The sequence below is a fragment of the Hoplias malabaricus genome, chromosome 15 (assembly GCF_029633855.1).
Source record: "Hoplias malabaricus isolate fHopMal1 chromosome 15, fHopMal1.hap1, whole genome shotgun sequence".
NCBI classification, from domain to species: Eukaryota; Metazoa; Chordata; class Actinopteri; order Characiformes; family Erythrinidae; genus Hoplias; species Hoplias malabaricus.
The window spans coordinates 29,828,676-29,855,139 of record NC_089814.1 but is presented as its reverse complement, the minus strand read 5'-3'; the positions used below and the strand labels follow the sequence as shown (position 1 = coordinate 29,855,139).

General features: G+C 39.9%; 2 protein-coding genes across 6 annotated transcripts in view; one reads left to right on the top strand and one right to left on the bottom strand.

The window, feature by feature from the left end:
• ppp2r2bb (protein phosphatase 2, regulatory subunit B, beta b) overlaps positions 1-7,775 on the top strand; it is a 100,224-nt gene extending 92,449 nt beyond the window's left edge. For all 4 annotated transcript variants that reach the window (XM_066645464.1, XM_066645463.1, XM_066645465.1 and 1 more), the window contains exons 6-9: positions 2,039-2,203; positions 2,353-2,522; positions 4,275-4,366; positions 6,772-7,775. In XM_066645464.1, the coding sequence (XP_066501561.1) occupies positions 2,039-2,203; positions 2,353-2,522; positions 4,275-4,366; positions 6,772-7,051 (707 nt within the window). In that variant the 3' untranslated portion in view covers positions 7,052-7,775. The remainder of the gene's footprint in view (positions 1-2,038; positions 2,204-2,352; positions 2,523-4,274; positions 4,367-6,771) is intronic.
• An 89-nt stretch (positions 7,776-7,864) lies between these two features.
• Positions 7,865-25,139, bottom strand: tcerg1b (transcription elongation regulator 1b (CA150)). Of its 2 annotated transcripts, none has more exons than XM_066645740.1 (20): positions 25,066-25,139; positions 22,522-22,750; positions 22,054-22,203; positions 21,139-21,415; positions 20,220-20,477; positions 19,745-19,945; positions 18,651-18,757; positions 18,460-18,569; positions 18,211-18,371; positions 18,016-18,097; positions 17,029-17,164; positions 15,812-15,901; positions 15,580-15,698; positions 15,144-15,294; positions 14,474-14,638; positions 13,540-13,722; positions 11,402-11,581; positions 9,607-9,690; positions 9,310-9,410; positions 7,865-8,503 (listed from the first exon to the last, which is right to left on the bottom strand). In XM_066645740.1, the coding sequence occupies exons 1-20, from the start codon at positions 25,110-25,112 to the stop codon at positions 8,302-8,304; spliced, it is 3,033 nt and encodes a 1,010-aa protein (XP_066501837.1). In that variant the 5' UTR covers positions 25,113-25,139; the 3' UTR covers positions 7,865-8,301. The 2 variants fall into 2 exon arrangements, with proteins under 2 accessions (XP_066501837.1, XP_066501838.1); XM_066645741.1 differs by having other exon boundaries at positions 18,460-18,548.
• Between the last annotated feature and the right edge of the window lie 1,325 nt (positions 25,140-26,464).

Here is a 26,464-nt window from a genome sequence, read left to right as displayed (position 1 = left end):
AACTGCTAGTTTTTCCATTAGCACAGCTCCTCCCCAAAATGTAGTCAGTGACAAACACCATCTCTAACAGGAGCCTGGGCTTTGGAAGCTACAATGGCAGCAGTGAGGTTAAGCGTTGTTTACTCCATTTGTATTCACATGTTGTTGTTGTTTTTTGGGACTGAACATTGCTTAGCTGTCCATGAGTTCACACAGTTCAGTAGAGATTTTTCATGCCTTGTTGCATTGTCCAGCTGTCCAGAATCTTTGATTGGCAACTTAGATTGGTTGTCCAAAGATCACAGCGTAGAAACATGATTTGTATTGTAGCATGGAGATTTAACAAACAACTTATCTGTGCTCATATCTGCATTTAGTCATGATGGATAAGCCTCTCTGGCCACACAAGGTTTTACATCATGTTTAGTCCCTACTTGGCTTCCTTGGAACTATGAGCGAGTAGGTACTATAAAAAGTACCTGTTTTCCAGGTACTAGATACAGTATTTTCCTAATGGAAATGCAAAAGAGCCAAGTCGAGTAGGTACCATGCAGTGGAAAAGCGCCGTTAGTTTACTACATGAAACAGCTTTCCTTTGTTTGAAATTTCAGTATAATGACGTAGGTCAAATTTTACACAAAAAAAAAACATCTCCCAGTGCCATCAGAAGTTACGTCAAGTCATCCAGCACCTAGCCTTGATAACTAACCTTATTGAAGCTTACAGAAGCCATTACCCTTTATCAAGCATCCACCACTAATCTGGATCCGTCCCAGAGGTCAACAGCGGTCAGCCGTAAACAGGCATGCATCCCCATTGACTATTGATCCCCTCTCTGAAGGTCCAGATTTGAAGATAAGCGATCTGCTTTGGACAATCCACATGGATGACTGTTGGAGTGGGATGCTCCAGAGGCTCAGAGACCATCCATAGTTTCTTATTTTCTATGGCTTCCCTTGCAATAGAAGGCATGCAGCAGCCTGTAATCTTTTGATCCCATAGCTCACCATGATGGATAACCTGTCACTGCTAAAGATAAACACACAGGCTTTTACCTCCATTAAGCTTTTCACAAAATCTCATGGGACTATTTGATCTGGAACAGGTTGCTCAGTTAGAGGATTTAACCCAGTGTATAACTGGTTAATCTATACTTATATTGAGCAGTATAGGCATTACAATTAAAAACAATGTTTGTGATATATATTAAAATCACGATTGGAAAGTGCTGCAACTTTATTTCTGGCAGACGTAACCAAGAAAAATGTCTTTAATTTTAAATAGGGACATTGAGATTAAGTTTACTAGAGTTAGACAAATCAGAAGCAAACAAACACTGCTGTAAAAACTATACAAACAGTCTGGCATTCTATATTCGGAGTTCTAATTTAAAGCCAGATTTTCTTGCTTACAACCAGTCCTGGGAAAAAAACAAATTGGCTCCATCAGACATGCTAGGCTTCCTCTTTTTTACAGCAGAAAAATGGCAAAGCTCCATCCCAATGTTGAATATCATGAAAATAGATGAGGATATTACTTTATTCCTGCTCCATAGGTGGGTAATTGGTTTATTTTAGCTGTTAGAGATTTAGGTAGAAACCCACTCACAGAACTAAACAACTCAAGTTACAAATGAGTTTCTGTTGTAATTCAAACAGTTAATCAAAAACTTCAGTCACATACAAACAAAAGTCTTTATTTTCCTGTCTTAAAAGAAGCAAAGTACCTGAACGTAAACAAACCAGAGAGAACAGCAGTTCCCCACAATTGTAGGTGTTCCCTTTAAGGATTGTTTATTCGTTTTTTCTGAGAATCTTAACAAAGGTTCTGCCAAAATGTTTCATTCATGTAAAGGCAGAAGAAAAACAGATCCTTTAGACCACAAATGGAAGAACACTCCAACATAACGCTTTAAACAGAAGAATTACTCTTACTATATCAATTTTTCAATCAGTTTTAGCAAAAAGGGAGTACTTTTTTGACTTTGGCGAAGGGCATCAGCTTTAGGTAAACGCAGGGCTATGTTTTATTTTGTGGTTCCTTCACCCTAACCTTCCAGACATTGTTGACATTAAACCAGCCAACATGGAGGAACTAACTGAAGTGATTACTGCGGCTGAATTCCACCCCAACCAGTGCAACACGTTTGTGTACAGCAGCAGCAAGGGCTCCATTCGACTGTGTGACATGCGAGCAGCTGCGCTCTGTGACAACCACTCCAAGTGTAAGTTTGTGCAACATTTGAAAAATGTCAAGAGCCTGTATAATTCTAATACTTATACGAGTACTGTATGTGCCCATATATGGATGCACCAGAAGGTGATGCCCCTGTTATTTAAGAAACACTGCTATTGTCTGTTCCAACATCCTTAGTCTTTGAAGAGCCAGAAGACCCCAGCAATCGCTCCTTCTTCTCTGAGATCATCTCCTCCATCTCAGACGTGAAGTTCAGCCACAGTGGCCGATACCTGATGACACGCGACTACCTCACCGTAAAGGTGTGGGACCTCAATATGGAGAGCAAACCTCTGGAGACCTATCAGGTACAAAACCATCCAAATAAATAACCCCCTTCCTGCAACAGGCAACAGGGACAAATGACTGGCTTAGATGCCAGAACGTCCCAGCAAGCAACTCATCTCAAACTGATCATCTCAAATTTTCAGACAATGAGAAATACTTTACTAAACTTTGAGCCTAGTCAGAGAAATAATTTAAGCACACGGTGTCAATAAATGTATCCTCCAATAATCTGTTACACTCTGCAGCACAGGGACCATGGGATCTGATTATTACCCTGAAAATAGGTCGAAAAGAACTTTGTCTTTTGTCTCTTACACGCTAAACAAAACACAAGTGAAATACCATGATTACTGATACCTGAATATAATCTGTGTATGTATAGCTCATACAGATTTGATCGGAAGAGCAGAGAAATGCATTGGAGTCCTAACGTGCTAAAAAATGTTTCATTAGATCCGATGATAAAATTCGTAGGCAGTGAAGTCCCAAAAATCAGTGCACCAGTGCCAGTATTTCACATACCACAATTTATTATATCACATATATAGAGGAAGTCCAAATTTTGCGTCCAAAATGCTTGTCCTGCTGTCCGCAGTTAGCTAGCAGGGAAATGAGGTTTTCAATATTCATACCAAGACTCCAAGTTACCAAGGAAATTAATTTGCAAACCACTTGAACGTGACTAGAAATGAACACTCACCACAAATTCCTGTTTGTGTCATTGCTTCCACTCCTGGAATCTCTTTGGAAAAGCCCAACACAGTACAAGAACATGGCTCAGTGGTGTCACATTGACATTGAAACACAGCCATACTGCCTAGTTAATACTGTAATAATGTATTTAGGGCCTAACAAGGGAGTAGAGGACAAGAACAATCACAAAAACAAGAACAAACGAATCAGCAGTATTTGGGCTTGGTTTGCAGAGAGATCTAGGGGCACCACATGGCAGCAGACACCCTTCTGTCCCACAGTGAGCCCCTAACCCCCACACATATCGCTACCAACAGCCGACAGCAGCAGCCATTACAGTACCAAGTTCACAATGCTTAGGTTTACCAAGTTTGGGTTATAACAGAACTGAGCTATGGATCAGTGGATCCGTGTTCTGTGGAGTGATGGAGCTCCATCCAATATTTATAGGATGAGTTGGGAGGGGGCAATGTTGACCCAAAAATCCAAAATCAGTGCTGACCACATTCACGTTCTTGTGTCAAAATGCCATCAATTCCTCAGTGTTACTGCAGCTGTTATTGCAACAAGAGGAACAAACTTACTGTTTTCTTATTCTTACCCAACATTTAATGAAGAATGTCTGGATAGCGGACATCCACGAACCTTGCGTAGAAGCTCAGAAATTCAATTTGGTGGTTAATCACTGAGCAGTAGTACACTAGAAATGGGCAATAAAATGACATTTATTGTTATCATAAGCAAATCATGGATATCATATCTTTAATTTAATTTTAAAGTGTGATGTTTATAGTGAATACACTCATTTACCCTTTCATGTTTTATCTTTAAAAAAAAAATTGTGTAAAGCCCTTTGAGCTGCTTTACAAAAAGATTATGTTTATAATTATTATTTTAATTATCGACAGGCTGCATGTGTCATTACAGAGAGCATATTTATACCCATTTAGCTGAACTTAGTGCAGTGAAATATGTAAAATGTTGGTGTAATTTTTATTATAGCTTTACTAAATGTTATTGTCGTTATCAGTTTATCAGAAGAAAACAGTCATGTGTGTGTTAATGTCTCCCTGTTACAGGTCCATGACTACCTGAGGAGTAAGCTGTGCTCCCTCTACGAAAATGACTGTATCTTTGACAAGTTTGAATGTGTCTGGAATGGAACAGACAGGTATTTTCCTCACTTCTAGTCATTAATTATATTTAGCATATTCTGCATTACATTCAAAGGCAGAGGACGTCCAGTGTGGACATGGGCTACTTACTGCTTTAACATCTAATAGCACACAAATGCTTACATGGGAAACAAACTAGATATATATTTATTATTATTATTTGTAATGACTTCAGAATGTCGACTAAACATTTGTTGACATTAAATGTTGAACTTAAAATGTAAAGTTTATTTTAGTGTCATGTAAAATTCCCCGTGCATTTTAGAAAACAGAAAGGCAAAGCTCCCAAAGCTGAGAAATGCAGCCCTCTCTTGGAGAGATTTGAAGAATGCTCCCTGTGTCGACTTAACATCTTTCGCTTACCCAGATTACTGCACATGTCACAACATAGAAAATAACTTACTGAATGTTTGGGAATCGAGAGCTTTACTTCATAATCTAGGAACTAACTAACTCTGAGGGATTAGGACACATTTTGAGGGTTGGCCTGTTTTAAATGTTATGAAACATATGAGGAAAAAAAATCAAGAAAAATAGATAAACTTGGCAAGCCTAGTTTTGCCGGACCGCCATTAGCCACATAGCCATTTTCACAGAGGTGTTTCTAGCATTTCAAACACAGGAAAAGCCCAAATACATACCCTTGTCATTGGAAGGTCTGGAGAAGCTTTGGTGGGTCATCTCAATGTCTTTGTTTACAATAGCAACAATAACAAAGTATAAAAAACAGTTTATCTCGTCAGTTGCTGACAGTGTGTGTATGATCATGGAAAGCCTGTTATATTCTGTTCATACAAAGCTAGCACCGTTTTGAGATGACATTAAAGTAACTCATTTACCAGAAAGCAACAAGATAACATTATGTTTATGAACATTTATAAAACCAAGCACCTTAACCTTTTATCAACCAAGTAATTTATACTTGATAAAGGAACAGGGCATCACTGAGAACTAGATATTTATAACTGACTTACATTTCTATAAGGTTCTGACTGATAAAACTAAATCACAGCCTCGTTTATTTTGAGTAACACCTCGCTCTGGTGTTCTGACTTTAATAATCCAGAGAGTTCGTGTAAAGTTAAACAAAAAGCTGTGCAGATGTAACTTACTCGTCAGAAAGTCAGAACGGTGTGATGCGTCCGTGTATTCGTGGCGTTATAGGGACAGACAAGACGACTTTGTTAAAGTAGAGTGACCAGACGTCCTCTTTTACCCGGACATGTCCTCTTTTTTAGACTTAAAAAAATGTCCGGGCGGAATTTCACAAACGTCCGGGATTTTGTTTTTCTACAGCTTCCGTAGAATTTGGAGAAGCGTTTCGTTTCGTATTAGTCCCGCCCTCCCCTACTCCGATTGGTTCGCTTGAGTGAGAAGGGGGCGTGGTGAAGTAGCCTAAAATCTTCTGATTGGACGGTCTGACTGTAGAGCTACCATTATTGGTCGATAATCTTCTCTGTAAACATTTAATTGGTCAGTCTGCACGTCAGTAGTCGTCCCAAAGAGTACTTGTCCACCGCCGAACGGTTCCAAATTTAGCTCACGAACTGGAATGTGAAATATGGCTGAACTAACAACCGATGGTGAAGTAGCGCCACCATGAGTCCTCTCTGTGAAATATGGCTGAATTAACGGTTCCTACTCGCGCATGCGCGTTTCAATATTAGGTGTCAGTCAGTCAGAACGCGCCAATTCCTCTTCTAGGCCGGCCCGGTAGGCGGTCCGGCAATAATCACTTTTTCAATGTATTAACAAATTACTTTAGATATCTCGAGCCCCTACCAACCCACAAATTGAAATAAATCTCTATTTTACTAGTTAGTTTTTTTTAAAATTTGTGGTCAGTCCAATGACTGTAGGAATCTGAAAACAGGATAATTCTGATTTTATGCTGCTTCTGATGTCAAGTGCAGTTATTAGACGTCCCGCCTCCTCGTTGGAATCTCTCCAATCACATCGCTGGACTCGCATTTATGTGAAAGCATAAGCCTAAACAACTATACAGAAGCACTTTGTAGCCCATCTGTTGCTCTGCGTACTTTCTTTGCCCGCGTTCGCCCTGCTCCTCTATTGTCAGGGCCCTCACAGGACGACCACAGGGCATGTACGATTTAAGTGGGGGAATTAAACAGAACAGTGTTGCTAGTTTTTAAGCACTGTGTCCACTCAACGAGCACTAGGTCCAGTTCCCACCTACCACTGTTCTCAGCACACAAGTGATGCTGAAGGGTTATAATTTGTTTGAGATTTGCACAGAAACTCAATGGAAACCTGGCCACTATAGTTGACTTATAGCATTTTCAAAGCTGATAGACACCACATGGTTCCTGATTACATGATTAAAATAAGACCACACACAAGCACACGTTTGTACTTCATCTCTCCCATTTTCTTCCCCTAGTGTCCTGATGACAGGCTCTTACAACAACTTCTTCCGCATGTTCGATCGCAACACTAAACGTGACGTAACGCTGGAGGCTTCGCGGGAGAACAGCAAACCTCGGGCCATCCTCAAACCTCGCAAGGTGTGTGTGGGTGGCAAGCGGCGCAAAGACGAGATCAGCGTGGACAGCTTAGACTTCAGCAAGAAGATCCTACACACGGCCTGGCACCCTTTCGAGAACATCATCGCGGTGGCCGCCACTAACAACCTCTACATATTCCAGGACAAAGTCAACTAGCGGGTAGTTCCGAAAGTCCTTCATCTTCAAAGCGAGAGACCGACCGCTGCTAATTCTTAACCTCAATTAGGAATTGGAAAATTTGAAGGGGTTGGACTCATTGCAGAGACTCTGCTTCAAGAAACATCTGGTTGAACTTTTTGGGCCTCACACAGCAGACTGTAATCACTAAACTGAAATCCAATGTACTGCAAATTTCAGGTTGCTACAAACCGGTGAAGAATGCGATGATGGCTGCTGCCTACTTTGGGTTTTAGATTTATTTTTATTAATCCCCCCCCCCCCCCCAACCTGCACCCTTGCTGTAGTATTTCTTTTTACGGTAGGCACAGCAATAGAGTACAGATTGGAGATGCATTTACTACAGGAAGGGGGTTATCTCCCTCCCCACCAATTTTAAAAAGTAATAATAATAAAAAATAAAAATTGAACTGCTCATTTAGAGCCCAAGTCCAGATACGAATGACGGAATGTGTTGATGTTGCCAGACTGCTGTGGCCTTGGTGTCCATCAGCCGTACCCTCCTGTTCAACTTTATAGTTTATTTATTTAATTTATTCCCCTTTTACTTTTCTTTTGAGGGTGCATGCACCATTTCAACACCTCACTGAGTTGGACGGTGCACTAGGGAATGGGTTTAAGGCAGAGGAAAAAAAAAAACAATGTAGCAATGTACTGCTTTTGTTCTAATTTTCTAAGGAAATTCTAAAAACGAATAAAAATCAACAGGAAAAAAAAAAAGTTCTGGTAGTGTCATGAATTCTTCCATTTGTGCTTAAGAACATCGCAGACAAGGCTTTTTAAAAAGGAGCAAAGCATGAGGTTGCGTTTATTTCCAGTCAGTTGATACAGAAACAGCAACACTTCCAAAGCAAACCACTGTAAGAAACAAACATTCATGCCATGTACCACCAACTGGTACATGATTTCTCAAACGATTGTGGCACAGGCCTGAACAGCACTGTCCTTGCTGTCATAGCAGCACCCTACAAAAAAATATATAGAATCTGAGTTACCAGTTATGTCGTAACTATGGACACATCCACCTTTCATACAGCCAGAGATCATACACATTAACACTTTGTCTTGCTTACGCCAGCTACTGGACCAGCAGGCAGCAGTTGTACATGGTTCAGAAATATACACAGATGTTGTGGGTAACAGCGTCATTATTAACTATACACTGCTGAGTGCATGGCAGGCTCATGCTCAGTCCACAAGAGGTCTGGGTTGGGTGGGGTGAGGGGGGTTCACTTTGTGGAGCGGCGGGTTGGTTCTGATGCTGTCGGTGGAGGTGGCGGTCCTCGTCGGTCCAGATCTTCAATGTAGAACATTGTGAGTTTTCTGCGTTCTTCAGGGACACAGTCGAGAACCAGGTAACGTTTGTCGTTCTGTAGGGTCTTCTCGATGTCTTTCAAATGCTGATCGGACTCCTGGATCAGCTTTCGGGATCTATGGCAGAAGAGGCATGGTGGAAGCCAAGCTATTACAAATATGACAAAATGTCTACCATGAACATTTAATGGGCAGCTAAATGGATGCATTACAGGGACAAGCTACAAGAAATAAAAAGCATTTTTAATGAAAATCAAGGGTTAATTTGATCTGTAAACCTAAGTCACAAGTTATGAACTGATATGGATTATCATCAGCATTATGAATGGATATTCTTTAATCAAAGGAAAATCTATCACAAAACTAGGCTTAAACCTTTCCCTGGGGCCAGTTTTCAAAGCTGATCCAAACTTTCCCAGATAATCAAATCCCACTATCACAGGATTAAGGACGTCTAGATCTGAGTTCTCTGTGCTTTTATAACACCTCTAAGGTGCCCTCTGCTGGACAAATGATAAACATGATATTAGATATATTCCTGAGCCGATATGTTTGAAAAATCAAACAAAACTAAAATGGCAAACAATTCTTACCATTGCCAACATAAAATAATCAACTTTATAAATGTGTTTTTAATGAGTTGAAGACCTTATTTTACAGCGTAAATAGAAATAATGTTTTTATTATTGTACGTGTTTTAAATCATTTTTACCAAACATTTTATTTTCAAGTAACTCTGTATGAAAATGTCCTCAGAATTGGTCTTCATCAGAATCGGGCTTTAATCCGCCTCTAAAAATGGGATAAAAGTCATCCTGGAATTCGGTATCCAAGATTTCTGCTTAAAGTTTTGAAAAACCCGTTATTAAAGACCATCATCTAAAAGAACACAGGAGTAGGCCTTTAATTACACCTCCTCTTACCTGTAGGTGATGAATTTAGTCTCTTTCAGCAGAGTTCTAAAGTCAGCTTTGGCAGTGATGTATTTGTCTTTTATGTAGTCCTCAAACTCTCGTTGTCTCTTCTACAAAACAATGGAACACAGGTAAGAACACCACGCGGCAGTAAAGTAGTGAAATATTAATTGGACGCAAAACCAGATTTCTAGTTCTGGGGGGGACTTCTGAGGGAATATTTAATTAATTTTTAACACCAGATTTCTGTAACGCTATATCAGGTTGTAAAAAGCACTATACAAACAGATTTTTGACTTGACTTACCCGATCGCTGCTGGAGAACTTGATGCAGCGAGGGTCGTCTTTAATGATCTTTTTCACCTCCTTCCAAGTGGTGGTCAGAGTGATCTGGCAAAAAAGATAATGGGCTAGTCATTATTGACATTCTCAACACATACGTTCACAACCTTTAACTTGAGCACCACCTTGAGGCCATAAAGAGCAGTTAGGCCTAGAAGAGATGGAAGGAAATAAATAAATAAATAACATAAGCTATGTCTAAACCTCCAAAGGTTTGAAGACCCTGTATAATAAGTGAATACAGCTTCTTCAAGGTTAATAGATGTCAGTAGTGTGCAAACATAACTTTCCAAAGAAAAGGGAGAAAAGAAACACAGTGAAACCTTCACTTGCGAGTGATTAATTCATTCATCCATTTTCCACCGCTTCCACCGTCATGGGGGAAGCAGTCCGAGTAAAAAAACCCAGACCTCCCCAGCCCCTGATTCCATTTCATTATCTGTAACCCTTATCCAATTCAGGGTTGCGGTGGGTCCAGAGCCTACCTGGAATCATTGGGCGCAAGGCGGGAATACACCCTGGAGGGGGCACCAGTCCTTCACAGGGCCACACACACACACACACACACGTCGCCAATCCACCTACCGACGTGTGTTTTTGGACCGTGGGAGGTAACCGGAGCACTCGGAGGTACCCACACAGACACAGGGAGAACACGCCAAACTCCTCACAGACAGTCACCTGGAGTTGTGTGACTGCAATTGTGCCGCCCTGCGAGTGAATCAGCTTGCGAATTTTTCCAAGAAACGAGCCGCCGCTCAGTCGATTTTTTGCTTTATGATGCGAACCGAAATCTGAGTTACGATCGAGCAAGCTTACGACACTATGTGACCCAGTGAGCGTTCAGTTCACTTGTTTATCTTGCCGCGCAAGCATCTATCGTATCGCTATTTGTGTAGCATTAAGTGTGTAGCGAATAAGTTCCGCTAAACGATAAAACACGAAAAGAAAAACTCCCCCAACCACCGCCAGCATCTTCGTCTGATCTTAAAGGTAAAGGAACTTAATAGAACCTATTTATTTCGTTACATCCTCTTTTAATATGTATTATTATTTTTTTAATACATTATCTGTTATTTATAAGTAATTGTGGTTGTTGGGGGCTGGAATGGATTAATAGCATTTAAGTTCATTTTAATGGGGAAATTTAAATTGATATATGAGCAAAGCTTGGTCACAATCTTCGCAAAAATCGCAAGTCAAGGTATTACTGTAACACGCTTGGGAGCAGCTGCCCATGAACTTAAATTCACCATCCTCAAATGTACCTCAGAACCTGACCTCATTAATGTGCCAACAAGTCTGCACAGAAAAGGTGTTACTGCAGCAAAGCCACTCCCAACTAACATCCTTAATTTCAGAAGAAATGTTACAGTGAAATGTGCACACCCTTCTGGAAACACTATATATTCATTCATTGTCTGTAAGCGCTTATCCAGTTCAGGGTGGAAACACTATACACAATATTTATCATATTTAACACAAAAAACGCAAAACGACATACTACCCATGCAGCAGCTGACTGTGCTGTATGAAGCATATCTAATCATTTGACCTTTTCTTTGTAAGGTCTTTATTTTCCATTTGCCTCTTGGGAACACTAAGAAGCACTAGAACTACTGTGCTTTGGATTCAGGTTACATTTCATTGCACTTTAAAGACGAAGTTGATAACATGAGACGCACTGCACAGAAACAAAACGGGGGAAAAAAAAAAAGCAAGCATCCACATAAAGTGGATAAAGTGTTCTCCATCTCACCACTGTGGTCTCATCCAGCAAGTGTCTGAACTGTTCCTTTTTCCTTTTGGTGAGTGCCTCTACGTGCTCCTCAAACAATTTCTCCTTCTCATGTCTCTCCAACAGCGATGCGGACTCCCATCGGTGATCTTTCCTCAGATTGCGTCTTGTATCTGACCAGGAAGCATCTGTTGATCTCACCTAGGCACAGGTACACAAACATTCACACTCTGATGGCAGAACGAAGCATACATTGCAGAGAGAGGTTGACGCAAGAAGAATAAGCAAGTGAAATAAATAATTCAGAAAAACACATGGCTGGATGTTTGCATTAAAAAAAAGGCTTGGGAACAAATAGGGATGCTCTGATACGAGACTTGTGTCTGATATTCAGTATGTTACAGGCGTGTATGTGGACAGATGCCAATAAGCAAACACTTGGGACCAAATCTACCTAGATAACAATTCCAGAGAAATCAAACATTTGTTCTATTTCAGGTTTCCAAATGAAGCAAATTGATATTAAAAAAATGTAATCACCAAAACCCGGAGCTGTATTACAAAGTGATCAAACATTAGTTAAACAAAAAGAAACTCGACAAGTCTAGTTTTGCCGGACCACCATTAGCCATGTGTTTCTGGCATTTTAAAAACAGGAAAACCCAAAATACATCTCCTTGTCATTGGAAGATCTGGAGAAGCTTTGGTGCTTCATATCAATGTCTTTGTTTACACATGGGTTTTATTATGTGAATGTAGAAATATGGAGGACAGGTAATAAATGCAGAAATGAAAAAAGGAGCACAAAGGTTTGTTCATAGTATATAACACCTGCATCAGTGTTTTGTTTTTTTTTTGTTTTTGTTTTACTTAAAAAATAAATAAATAAATAAATACTAGATGATCTACCACCAAAAAACAAAGGCCACCAAGAATATTTGGTTGATTGTAAGAATTACAATTACTTATTTATTCACTGTAACAGGTTAAAACAATAAGTTTAAAGAGGCTGTGCGCACCTATATGGAGTTTTATACACAATAAACACACCAACGCCATAAAATGTCTCCCCACCACAAAGACACACTCACATGGAATAAGACTAATTCAGCAGTCCTCTCTAAGACGTGTGTAAATGCTGCCACGCTCCTAGCTTCCTGCTCAGCTTGAAAACTGAGTAATGTAACTATGCAAAGCCAAACATAGCCTGAGAAACACACACAAACAGCGTGTTCCTCTTTTATTTCCTATTCTTTACTTATGTGAAAGACCCTGTTCAGCTCCACTCTGAGGTCTTTGAGTTACTGAACCTCAACATGCCCACGGAAGCCATGGTTCGCGCTGAAGAACGTACTGTTCTTTGGTTCCAGCTTGGATCAATGTTTTTCTGGTTCACAAACAAGTCTATGTCGGTGGAAACGCGCTGAATGGTAGGTGGTCTGACAAACATCAATCAATCTCCCTGATGCAGAACTTCATTCATTCATTATCTGTAACCCTTATCCAGTTCAGGGTCGCGGTGAATCCAGAGCCTACCTGGAATCATTGGGCGCAAGGCAGGAATACACCCTGGAGGGGACGCCAGTCCTTCACAGGGCAACACACACATTCACTCACACCTACAGACACTTGAGTCATCAATCCACCTACCAACGTGTGTTTTTGGACTGTGGGAGGAAACCCAGGTGGACACAAGGAGAACACACCAACTCCTCACAGACAGTCACCCGGAGCGAGAATCGAACCCACAACCTCCAGGCCCCTGGAGCTGTGTGACTGCGACACTACCTGCTGCACCACCATGCCGTCCTTTATATAGATACAGATCTATTTATAGATGCATCTAAATAGATGCAGATCTATTTTATGCAAATAACTGCTGGTAAAGACAGCTTTGAGTTAACTGTGGATCCAAGTATTAATAATTGTAGACACATCATATAAACCCTCACTTGACTCTTACTGTTACTTAATAAAAACATGCCAAAATACAATGTTACACAACCAAGTCTTTCTGATTTTACTGATTATCTGTTCATGCAAATTTTCAAGTTTTATAACACCCCCCCCCCCCCCTCCAAGAGGTTTCTTACTTTAAAGGCCTGGGTAGATAAGCCCAAAGCTTTAAATACTTCCATGAACAAATCCATTCCACTGACCATATCAGACATGAGAGCTTTGAAGTGCTGGATGGCCTCCTCGCGCTTGTGTTGCTCTCTCTCTCGATCGATCTCCTTTGTCTGCTCAGACCTTGCTCTCTGCACCTCACGCTCTCTCTCCCTCAGACTGGCCTCAATGCGAGCCTGCCGCTCCAGCTCCTTCTCCTTCTCTGCATCTATGTTCTACCAAAATGGAGGGAGAAAGATTAAATGGTGCACGTGTATATACAGGGGTTGGACAATGAAACTGAAACACCTGGACCACAATAATTTATCAGTATGGTGTAGGGCCTCCTTTTGCAGCCAATACAACGTCAATTCGTCTTGAGAATGACGTATACAAGTCCTGCACAGTGGTCAGAGGGATTAAGCCATTCTTCTTGCAGGATAGTGGCCAGGTCACTATGTGATGCTGGTGGAGGAAAACGTTTCCTGACTCGCTCCTCCAAAACACCCCAAAGTGGCTCAATAATATTTAGATCTGGTGACTGTGCAGGTCATGGGAGATGTTCCACTTCACTTTCATGTTCATCAAACCAATCTTTCACCAGTCTTGCTGTGTGTATTGGTGCATTATCGTCCTGATACACGGCACTGCCTTCAGGACACAATGTTTGAACCATGATCTTACTGGTGCAGTGTTCAATTAATGAAGATTGGCCACCAGGCTGCTCCAATTTAGCCATGAAACCTCCCACACTACAATGACAGGTGTTTCAGTTTCATTGTCTAACCCCTGTAGGTGTGCAATGCAAACAAATCCTTAAAGCATGTCTAAAGCCTTTGCAAGAATTGTAGATTCTGTTACTGCATAATAGATACTGCATAATAAGTACAATGTGTACATGAAAATGCAAGACTATATCTAACATCACGGCTTTCTTTTGACTGGATAGGGTGTCTGGTAAGATTTAATTCCACACAGAACTCTTACTTTAGCTTGCTTTTCCACATATTGTCTGTAGAGCTCCTCTCTAGCTGCAGAGCTCTCCACAGCTTTGTATCTCTGATCTGTCTCCAACTTGTCTTTCACTTTGCTCCAGCGTTGCTGAATGTCCACGTGGTGGTCCGATAGTAAGTCAAAGAAATCCAACTTTACCTAAACAGGAGTAAACAACAAACAGCGGAACTTCAGATATGATACAAAAAGTCTAATACACACCAAGTATCAAGGCTGAAATTATAACGACTATCAAAACACATTTATTTTTAGCGCTGATGCATTAAAAAACACACAACATAGTGCTCTATAATGTTAGAAGCAATAATAGCCACTTCACTTTCGCTGAGTCATAAAGCAGAACCCAACTGTCTCAGAAGGAATAAGTAGTGAATGTTCGTCTCAAATGTTCAACTTGAGTTTTTCCTATCAGTAAAAATTAAGTGACGTAAACACAGCAAATGCAATGTGGAGATGGTCATTCTCAGCTTCATAAATGAAAACACATTTGTTAAAACGTCTTCTGCTGGGTAAATTAGTTGAGCTATTGGAAATTAATTAAAAAAAAAATAAAAATTGTGAAAAATAACCTCAGTATTAATTTAATTATCTAATGAAATAGATCATTTCTGGATGAAATTTCTTGGACTTATTTATCATTCACCTTTTCTCCCTTGCTTTTGGAGTCTTCCTTGTCTTTCTTCCTGAAAGCAATCATGAACTCTGTGAACATGGCCTCTCTGTCCTTCATCTTCTCAATGGCTTTAAAACGTGAATCCCTTGCATGTTTGGCAGCAAACTCACTGAATGTGGTCCTAGAGAAACAAGACGGTAAAGACTGGATTTAAAACAGAAGATTAAAAGTCTAGACCACATACAGACCTGGAATTTACCACTTGTATTTCCCCTTTACATATGTTTCATGATTTTAATCACAATATGTGGCACCACAGTGTTTAAAAGACAGGCTAGGACCCATCAACAGTTATGATTCTAATATGCTTTCACTGTTTAACAGTTCTGTTTATTGGGAAAGTTTGCTTAAACCAAATATATGGCAATATAAGCCAAAAAACACAAGGCAAATTACAAGAGCCAACCTAACGTTAAGCTTGGCATCCTCCATCATCTTCCTAAAGTCATCCTTAGCTTGCATGAGCTTATTCTTCTTTTCTTTCCTCTCCTCTTCAGCACGAGTCTTTACGTACTGATCAAACACCTGCAGGGAAATTCACATTTTAGACAACACATAACGTAAAGATTAACCTTAAAGCTCGATAGCTAGGCCAATTTCACCAAGTTTGCCTTTGTCAGTGTCAAAGTATCTGTTACCTGCTTCCTTTCTTTAGGATTAAGGAGTAGATACCGAGGATCAAATACAATCTTGTGCAACTCCTTTTCCCATGTGGAAAAGGCTGAAACCTGCCGGTAGAGGATCTCAGGTTAACAATGGATTCTTAATAATTAAGAACAATCAAGTGCAAAAAACATTTAATACACAGTAAGTCAATGAGGATATTTTGCATTTTTCTCCTGACTTGAAGCTGCCTGATGTTTTCCACCAATGCACATTACACAAAAAAAAAACAAAAAAAACGGAACCACTAATAGAACCTCTTTAAAACGGGAAAACAGTATAATTACATTCCAGGAAAAATATAGGAACACCTAAACCAAGAGCTGCAAGAATGTTTATGGGACAATAAAAAAATTAAGCTGCTTTAGGTTAAAAGTAAACCATGGAAATTTTAAGCATTAGTATAAAAACCTAATATCTTCAACACATACTGAGCACACTAAAAAGATGCTGAAAAGCATTTAGAAAACACAGCAAATGCATAAGCTTTACCGATTTTAACAAATCGGTAAACCTTATGCTCATCATGAGCTGTATAGTAATTTAAACAAACCACAGATAACTCTCTCAATCATTAACATTTTCCAGATTAGGCATCTGACTTATTGGGTGGGTGATAAGTAAAAAAAAAAAAATAAATTACAATAACAATATATTACATAATACATGAATCACTGTTTCTGAGGTTTGTTCCTTTGGAACATTAAAAAAAAGTAAAGTCATTTTTACAAAATACTATCAATTTCTTTGTGAATAATCACTGTATTCAATACAATTAAAAATGATAAAGGTACGACACCTTACTTAAGAATGCATACATTTTGCCAGTGTTCCTTAAATCATTGACATCCATTGTACTGAGAAAAGCATTGGAATTTAACATGACAATGATAAATATCCTTGTATTGTCCACCACTACCTGTATGACAGCTTCTTACACAGACTGTTTTTGGATTAGATCCAACCCCCCCCCCCACATAAAATATTTAATATTTAAGTAAATGACAGCTCATCTAACAAAAATGAACCCAAATAACAGACAACACAATTAAGCACCAACAAGAAATATATAAGGAGAGAGGACAGTACGGAGAACAAACTGAAGATTGTACCTTGATGGGCTTCCATTCAGTTTTATGTGTCTAACATTACAGAGCTGGTTAGAGTATTGCGTTGGATTGAACTGTTTTACCCCTCTCTCCAGCAGCATGTCCTTGAACGAATTGAGGCGGGCCTCCAAGGGGACCACCGCCCGATCTCGAGCCGCCTTCAGTTCGGCCTCCACGGCCGCCTCTTTATCTGCGTCGGCTTCCTTCACTTCTTCCTTTCTGTGATGGGGAAAACAACAGTGTGAGGGGAAAAATAACAGAAGAATAACAACATGTGAAATGTCTGGCCAACTTTTCGTTTGGGGTAACTGCTCCTTATTCCGTTTTATTCTTATACTTCTAATCATTTTATTTTATAGAAATGATACATTACCAGAAAACTGAATGCCTGTATTAGTAGCTGATGAAAATATGCAGCGTTTGGCCATTCCTATTTATGAACTTACAAAACACAGGACTTGGCCATTACAACAATTAAAGCTAATTTTCCTCATTTTTTATCTTTACTATGGAATATATAAAACAAACAAGTAGAAAATGAGGGCTCAAACGAGGGCGTTGCGATTTTTTTTTTCTCTGGGGATTTCCTAATGCAGGCTAGAGAGAGGTCAAACAAGGTGTGTTACCTTGGAGGCCCATGTTGGCATCGCCAGAGCTTAGAAGCGTTCCCTGAAAAATAGTCCCCAGTGCAACACGACCACTGTTTGGGGTCAGGGAGAAGCAGGCTTGAAGGGCACTGATGGGAAACAGTGACTGATTTGACTTGATAAACCTGGACAATATGGATTCACCACTCATAACAGATCCAACTAAAGATCACCACAGCCAAGACAGATCAGCATTGGGTGCATTCCGAAAAAAATAAGAATATATGCCTCCGATTTCAGGACTCTAGCAATAACAATCTATATTTTATTATGGGTTTTCTTTTTACGTTAAAGGAATTAATCCTCTTCATGAATGGAATATATGAATGCTTGCATGTTCATGCTCTTAGTCTTTTTAACATACTGCAGAGGTGGGTTAACTGTGCCCCTGCTGTCTAAGTTGTCAAACAGAGTAGCACTTACTTCCTCTTCTTGGCCTTAGAAGGCTCATCATCTTGTGCTTCGTCGGTTGATGCTTCAAGTTCCTCTTTGTTGATACCGAAAGCTAAAATAAAACAGGTTAAATGATTATGCTGTGTATTTTACTTTTGAAAAACTCAGTTATACAGAAATGAGCATTAATTATTTAGAAATAAGGTATATTATGAAAGTTCATACTGATTTTCTTAGCATCATCTAGACCCCTCTTGTGTGGAGGTTCCTGGATGTATTTATCCACATCTGCTCGTCCCACCAACTCATCCGGCCGGTCCCACATGGACTGTCGTGTTGTGGGATTGTAGAAAAACACACGGTCATCTCCAGTCCACACTACACACCTACAAAAGACAAAACAGATGGATGATCAAAGAAAACAACAATATATATCCAAATATACAAGGCAGATTTTTTTTAATGAACTTTTACCATGGGGTTCCAGGAATGGGATTGGTGGCCACTGGTTTAGCCTTCTGCGCTGCTTTTTCCTCTTCAGTCATTTCCTCCTGTTTAAGTGGCTGGAAATAAGGAACCACAGACTATAACCATTATCTCAATCAGTAATGGAAAAGATGGAAGCAGTGAAAAAGATAATTCCCTTCTTAAGGCATTGTAATTACCTCTTTGGCCAGAATTAATGCTTCATCTTTTAGTTCCACATCACCAATTTCCATAGCTTCACCATCATTAGCAGACAGGATATCTTTTCCCTTGTCCCCATCCTTATCTGCAGGATCAAAAATAAAGAAGTTATATATATATATATATAGCTTAAATGAATTTATTACTTCACGACTTACAGGTGAAAAAGGTCATTTTGGTTTACAATTTAATTCGTAAAGCTAAACAAGCAGATATTTTATACTATTGCACATAAAGTGACACATCAGCATGGCTTACAGCTCATGAAAATCAGAATCCCAGTACCTGACATTATTAGAATATTACAACATGCATGTAACCAATATCATGAGGTAGAGCTGGGCGATACGGGCAAAAATATAAATATTCTAAAAATATAGACTGAATACACCAAATGATCATCACTATACAACATACATATGCACATTACTCAAACTCACAAGGAAAGATTTCACTGGAACAATAACGTTTCCTTACCACATAAAAGTAACGATACTTTTGTCTTGTTATGAAAACACTCTTAGGGCATTACCTCCTCAAGCGTTTAAAGAAGCAGAGAGAGTAAGAAGATAGATTAAGAAGAGTTTAAAATAATTAATAAATGAACACTCCCAAGTGCTGAACTGGAATATTGCACTTAACCCATTAGAAGGCTTAGAGCAGTGCTTGTAACAGTGGGAAACAGGAACGTTTTCAGTTTCACACATTCATTCATTCACTGCCTTTAACCGCTTATCCAGTTCAGGGACGCGATGAGTCCAGAGTATGTGTATTATTTAATACATACACACAAGCACTTGAATATAACCCTTGAATATAACTCTATAACTCAAAGCTTATCATCATTATTGAGCAAAAATGAATCACGAAACATATCGATATCGTTTTATCGCCCAGCACTATCATGAGGAAGACTGCAGACTTCACAACTGTCCAGATGATAAAATATATGAAACATTATGTTTTAATTCAATCGTTTAAGAATATTAACTTTTTCCACAACATTCGAATTTTTGATATGCACATGTATGCATTACACCTTAGAATAATATTTTAAAGCATGTTGCTGTACCTTTCTCCTTTAGCTCGGCAGGTCTGTCCCACGTGGATTCCTGAGTCCGACTATTAAAGTAGTAAGTCTTGCCATCCAAAGTTTTGTATTCTGACCATTCTGGCAGCGGCACAGCGCCCGCCAGAGAGGCCGGAGTAGCTGCGATGGCCAGTTGTGGGTGCATCATGGGTACTAAAGGAGGGGCCATGCCTGGTATCATACCTAAAAATTGCATACAATGTGTTCTATTACGCAAGGATCACAAATGACTGAAAACAGACATTGAACAAAGACCACAAACACTGCAAACTTTTAAAAGCCACAATAATACAGGCAATGCTGCCATCTACTGACAGATGTTTTAAAAATCTGAAATAAATATTTTTACATCATCATGCCAACTATGGATGGCATGATTTAATTAGTCACAATTAAATACAACATGATTTCTTAGAGATCTCTAAACAGCAGCGGGTATAGGCTCAGTGTTATGTACCTGGCAGAGGGATGTGCATGCCAGGTAGAGGCACTCTGAATGGGGGCACCATAACTGGGGGGAAAGCGGAGATCGCAGTAGGTGGCTGGGCCACAGCATGCGGCAGGCCTGGCGGGAGGGCCCGGGGAAGTAATGGCACTGTCTGAACTGCTGTAACTGTGGCTGTGACTGTCGGAACGCTGACCACAGTGAGTGGAGTCACACCCACGCTTGCTGGAGGAGTAGATGCCACAGGAGGAATGTCAGTTACTGCAGGAGCTGTAGGAAAGTTAAGAGAAGAAATCAAGAAATATTTCACATTTCAACACTTTCAAATAAGTCCTTATTAAATATTTAACTTTCTACACGTATATATCTTCAGGTCCGCTGACTCACTTATGACGTTTGGTTGATTTTAAACTGTATAAAATATATCAAACTTAACGTTCAAAACTTCACAAGGTAGTATTTTTACCTTCAAAATTATTTCACCGACCTGTAATAGGGTGAATAGTTATTTGGTCATTGATACTTCTGGCTCAGCATTCCAGAAACTGCACTGTGTCATTTTTGGAGGAGGGCAGAAACAAACCTCACCTCCCTACTTACTCCTGGATTTCAGGACAGTGCATTAAAAGTAAATTACACTGTGCAACTGTAGGGGGGGACAACGAGTAAAAATACCAAATCAACTAGTTTTTGCTTACATGTTCCCAAACCCTTCCGAGTTCCTACTTAATTGCTGAATGCATAAAAGACAATCGTAGCTTGAGCATTTAAAACTGGGTAAACCGATAACTGCTGATGTAAAATCAGTTAACCACAGTTTCAGGTTTTGTTTTTCCAAAACTTCAAGTGAGATTTTATTGACCACGTCCTGTGAGAGAGGCCCCAGGTTGCAACATTCTTTGCATGAATATATAAAAACTGCATTTCTTACAGGCAACAGGCTGGGGTGCAGATGGGCCTGGACTCGTGCAAGGTTCAGGGCTGGGACTGACAGAGTGAGTCGGAGAGGCAGGCTGATTAGAGGCTGAAGGCAGCGTTGCTGTGGTTGCAGTACTGACAGTGGTGGAGGCTGAGCTGCTGGTGGAAGTGGCTGATGCAGTGCCTGCTTGGCCACTCATCATGGGGTTAAGCTCTGACTGTTGGATAATCTTAACTCCTTCTGGTTTTGTCCAGGCTGATTCACGGGTCCTGGCGTTATAGAAGTAGACCTAAAATATAAACAGAAGTATGAGTGATATGTTTACAAAATAATCATTTGTGATAAGCTTTCCTGTGATCAGACGTAATTAGTAAAACTGGTGCAAGCTTATTAGCAAAACTAAAAATGTTAGAAATCAGAGCTGAACACAATATTCCCTAAACTGCAGAAAGATGTTACATACAGTGCTGTCAAATTAAATCAAATTTATTAGTATAGCAACTTTTACAACTGCTGTAGCCACAAAGCAGCTTTATATAAATACAGTAACAATACAAATTATCAGACAAAAAAAAACCCAGTGAGTAAAAGCCAAACGTGACAGTGGAAAAAACCTTGAAGCTGAGGGAAGAAACCTTTAGAGGAACTAAGACTAACAATAGGGACTCTCCCTAGATCTCCCTCTGGCCAAACTAAACCACATTAAATGGGAACCTAATATGTATTTGATGGTTAAAGGTCAATTTCACATTTTCTATAAATAAAATTCACCTCAGGTTTTCTCACATTTTCAAAACTCATAAAAACATTTTTCTACAACAATTCCTATAGGTTACAAGTACAATATTGCTAATTTATATATTAAAAAAAACTTAAGAGAAAACATCTGACCTCAGTAAAATTGTTTACATTCAATTTGTTCCATACCTTTCCCTCAGGGGTGGTGTTCTCCACCCATATCTCCTCAGTTAGACTTCCAGGAGCTCCTGCTGCTGGCACTGGGGGCATTCCAGGAGGGAAAATCATGCCAGGAGGTGGGGGCATGTTGCCTATGGGAGGTGGCATGAAAGGTGGCCTCTGACGACCCAAAGCACAAAACAGAAGTGATTAAAACCTCAAAATAAACCAGCAAAAGGGAATTTGACTAGCTTTGTGGACATTCATTCACTTAACAGTTCACTACAACAGGTAACATCTGCAAATAAATATTCCGATTTCTGCTTGGGACAATATCTAAGGCTGCCTGCCTAAGGCTGAAACAGGAATTATTAACTTATTTGTACCTGTAACTTGTGCAAAATAACCTTTGGAATATTTTGCAAATACAAAATGCTTAATTAAAGCTTGTGTTTATTTAAAGTGAAATATTTTAAGACCCAAACTAAGCGCACATACCTGCAAATGTGGAGGTGCAATTGGCGGAGGCATGGTACCAGGCGGCGGGATAGGTGGCATACTCGGATCAAAAGGCGGACGTGCAAAAGGCGGTCTGGGGGGTGGTGGAGGGCCCCTCATCATACCAAAAGGAGGTGGTGGGGGCCGTAGGAGTGGTGGAGGACCTCGCAATACTGTGGTAGGTGGAGGTGCAGGGCTACGGAAACGTAAGGCTTGCTGTACTGCCATTCTGAATCAAGAGAAAGAAAGTCAATGATTAAGTCAAATTAACTGAACTAATATTAGCCTAGAAGCTTCCTCACCTGTAATATGTCAGTGTGTTCTCTGATAAGCTTATGACTGATCAAAAAAAGTCCTCAGTGTTACACTTTGAACAAAAAACGAATTAAATTAAATCATGAAATAAGCCTCTTGTTATCAAGAAACCTACAGCATCTTGGTACTGATTAAAACAATTAACAATGAGATTGCAGAGCCCTGACAGGAATCCTCATTCCACTGAAGCCACTGCATTCCCAAGATTACACTCGGCCACTACTACACACTGGGTTTTCCACAAATCAACAGATAGTTACCTTTACTGCCACAGGCATTAGAATTAAAAGCTTAGCTTTGGATCACCTTGTAATGCAGTATAAAGTGATTATACAGTGACAAATCTTGTTGGTTTGGGTCTGTGCTTCATTTCTAAGCACACAATATCTGCTTTAACAGCCTCTCTGGATCAAGGGCGCACAGTCATTTGGCATCGACTTTCCATTTGTAAAAGTAAACCTTGTTAAGAGTGACCATGTTCAATCCAGATCGCTTAATGAGACTGCTGCCTCAAAGGTGTATGGGTAGTAGAAATAAAAATTCTAGGAAGGTTTCTTACTTTCTTGAAGTATCTGAAATGGCCAGTAATGTGACCTAGTACGGTTTTGGTCACTGAATGTTGCTAGGAGTGAGGCATTTACACTCCATCACAAAAGGCAAAATTGCATATTAGAGCTCCTGATGAGGCTGATCAAATATGTTACAATTGAGTCATGGTAGAGTTTTCACCTGTAAATCTGTGAAATGTTTAGTACTAATATATATTTGTCAATCACAGGTTTGCCACCACAGATTGATTCAAACACCCCATTTGTAACATACTTCTCAATCTGGAACTAAATCTGATCAATACCTGCTGAAGATGCATAAACCTCAACACTTACACTACTCAATACATAATTCTGGAGCTCAAAAATCGTATTATGCTTTAAAAATATATACTGAACACCACTAGAGACATTTGGCAATTGCCACAAGAGACTGTTAGGGTCTCAATGCAAGAGACTCTTCCAGAATACACAGACATCCAGAAAACCACCAGTTGGTCTCAGTGTTTCTAATAGGATCCAAATCAGTGCGACGTTTGAATATGAATAAACATCGTTTGCACACACAATGGATTAAATAGGACTGAAACGTGAAATGGGGCAAAACAGCTTTGTATGCAAGGCATGCTAACTCCTATGTGAAATATGGCAGCATGGGAAATTGACTTCTAAAAGCAATAGCACTATGAATACAGGAGGGGATCATTAAGAAGCATATTACATTTTCAGACTCAACAAGGTTGTTATTCTGACTTGGTTCATACAGTAAAACATACAGTCTATATTCTGCACTTCAGCAGCAGTCAGAGACTTATCACTACCCAAAGTTCCTACAGAAAACTTGAATAGACTTTAATAGGGAAGAACCAGGGCTAGTTAAACAGGTTTGAACAAAAACAGAATGTATTCTTGTTCATCCAGGTCTATAAATTTGACTAAAAATACGGAAGATATCACAAAATTGACCCTAGAGACTATTTTATACTTAGCACAAAAGTCAAAATTTAACAGTTGAATCATTCTCTTGGTGGCTTTATCTATTGTTTTGAAGCATATAAACAACTCACACTAAAGGCAAGTCAGACGAAGCTACAGATAGCTAGCTGGCAGTGTTAGCTCACCAGCAAACTTTTCAAACACTGAAGCCCCTTTGGAAAACAAAAGAGTGCTTTGCGTTGTTCTACGGTATAGAGGAAAAAAGTCTAGATTTTACTTTACATTTACATGGTGTTAGTTCAAAGATTTAAGCGGGCTTACAGTAACCTCTGAAAAGATATATTGATTCAAACTGAAATGAGTTAGCTAGCGATAGATAGCTAGCTAACGTTACTGACCTGCGATAACACCTACACGTTTTAGGCTAGTTATTACTACTACAGAACAGAACAGCAAATTCGCTATGGTCTAGGCATTTATAATACACTACAATACAGCCAATTATGAAGATAAATAAACAGAAACTGGAGCAATGGAGAGACAGAAGGGCTTTGTTTAGCTGACGGTTGGACGGTGGCTAGACAGCTACTAACGTTCTCATGCTAATGTTGGCCTTCATTGTTTCATATAGAAAAAAAAAACTGAAAGCGGAAGAGGAACTATTGGATACTGTACATTAAAAGTACACTAACCGCAAGTTTAATATGTATAACTAGGTGAATTTCTCACTCAAATTCGCGCTCACCTGTTGTCGCTGGCAGCAGCGATTTCTCCATCTATGTGATCCGCCATTACTCCACAAGTACAAATCTAGCGGAGTTCCCCAGCAGAACAGCTTTGACAATATCCTCTTGTGTGATTGGCTAAGGCAAACGTCAGTCAAACGCTTCAGAAGGATTGATTGGTTTCTTAGTTTGCCCATCAAAAATAGAACGTAATGGGCGGGGCCATTTGTATTATGGGCGGAAATGATTTCCTCAACACGACGAGGCGCAGTATTTCCTAAGTTTTGCAGCTGTTTGCTTTTTCATGTTTAAAGGAACAATATGGAATTTTTCCTTAAAACTACAGCTTCAGAATCACCTCTGTCATGCTACTATGTCCTCAGCACTTCAGGAACTACACTATGTAACCCACTACCCCTCTCATTGATACTGAGATATCAGTTCAGTACTGTTAATATAAACTACACAAGGGGGAGTCCCAGAAGTAAGTGTTGCATTAATAATAATTTACATTAATCTATTAAATGCTTAATGATGTTATTGTTGTTTTATTAATTAGTAAAAACAAACAACATCATTATTAGCATAACTGTTAAAAAATACAAAAACTGTATATCATTTGAATTTAAGGATACACATTCTGGTTTGCCAAATCAGGCAAGGTTTATCTCTTTGGGCCCCAAGAGAGATTCAAAATGCCCTTTCTAACTTTTTTCATACTGTTAAAAAACCTGAATCCAGTTTACTTTATTCGTCTTCAAGCATTATCATCATCCTGTTACATCCTAACCTCAAGAACAGACCTAATTTAGCTTTACCTTAAATAGAAACACATTTTACCTACTGTTCCCTTACTCATTAAGGTAAAAATAAACTTTATTCATTTATTATCTGTAACCCTTATCCAGTTCAGGGTCACGGTGGGTCCAGAGCCTACCTAGAATCATTGGGCGCAAGGCGGGAATACACCCTGGAGAGGGCGCCAGTCCTTCACAGGGCAACACACACACACACACACACACACACACACTTTTGAGTCACCAATCCACCTACCAAAGTGTGTTTTTGGACTGTGGGAGGAAACCGGAGCACCCGGAGGAAACCCACGCAGACACAGGGAGAACACACTAACTCCTCACAGACAGTCACCCAGAGGAAACCCACACAGACACAGGGAGAACACACCACACTCCTCACAGACAGTCACCCAGAGGAAACCCACACAGACACAGGGAGAACACACCACACTCCTCACAGTCACCCAGAGGAAACCCACACAGACACAGGGAGAACACACCACACTCCTCACAGACAGTCACCCGGAGGAAACCCACGCCGACACAGGGAGAACAAACTAACTCCTCACAGACAGTCACCTGGAGCGGGAATCGAACCCACAACCTCTAGGCCCCTGGAGCT

Excerpts from the sequence above, each read along its gene's own strand:
- tcerg1b (XM_066645740.1), bottom strand. The coding sequence starts at position 25,112 with ATGGCGGATCACATAGATGGAGAAATCGCTGCTGCCAGCGACAACAG. Across the intron at positions 17,165-18,015 it reads TCTAAGGCCAAGAAGAGGAA|AAAGGAAGAAGTGAAGGAAG; the intron begins GTAAGTGCTACT and ends TCCCCATCACAG. Across the intron at positions 9,691-11,401 it reads TGCTGGATGAGACCACAGTG|ATCACTCTGACCACCACTTG; the intron begins GTGAGATGGAGA and ends CTTTTTTGCCAG.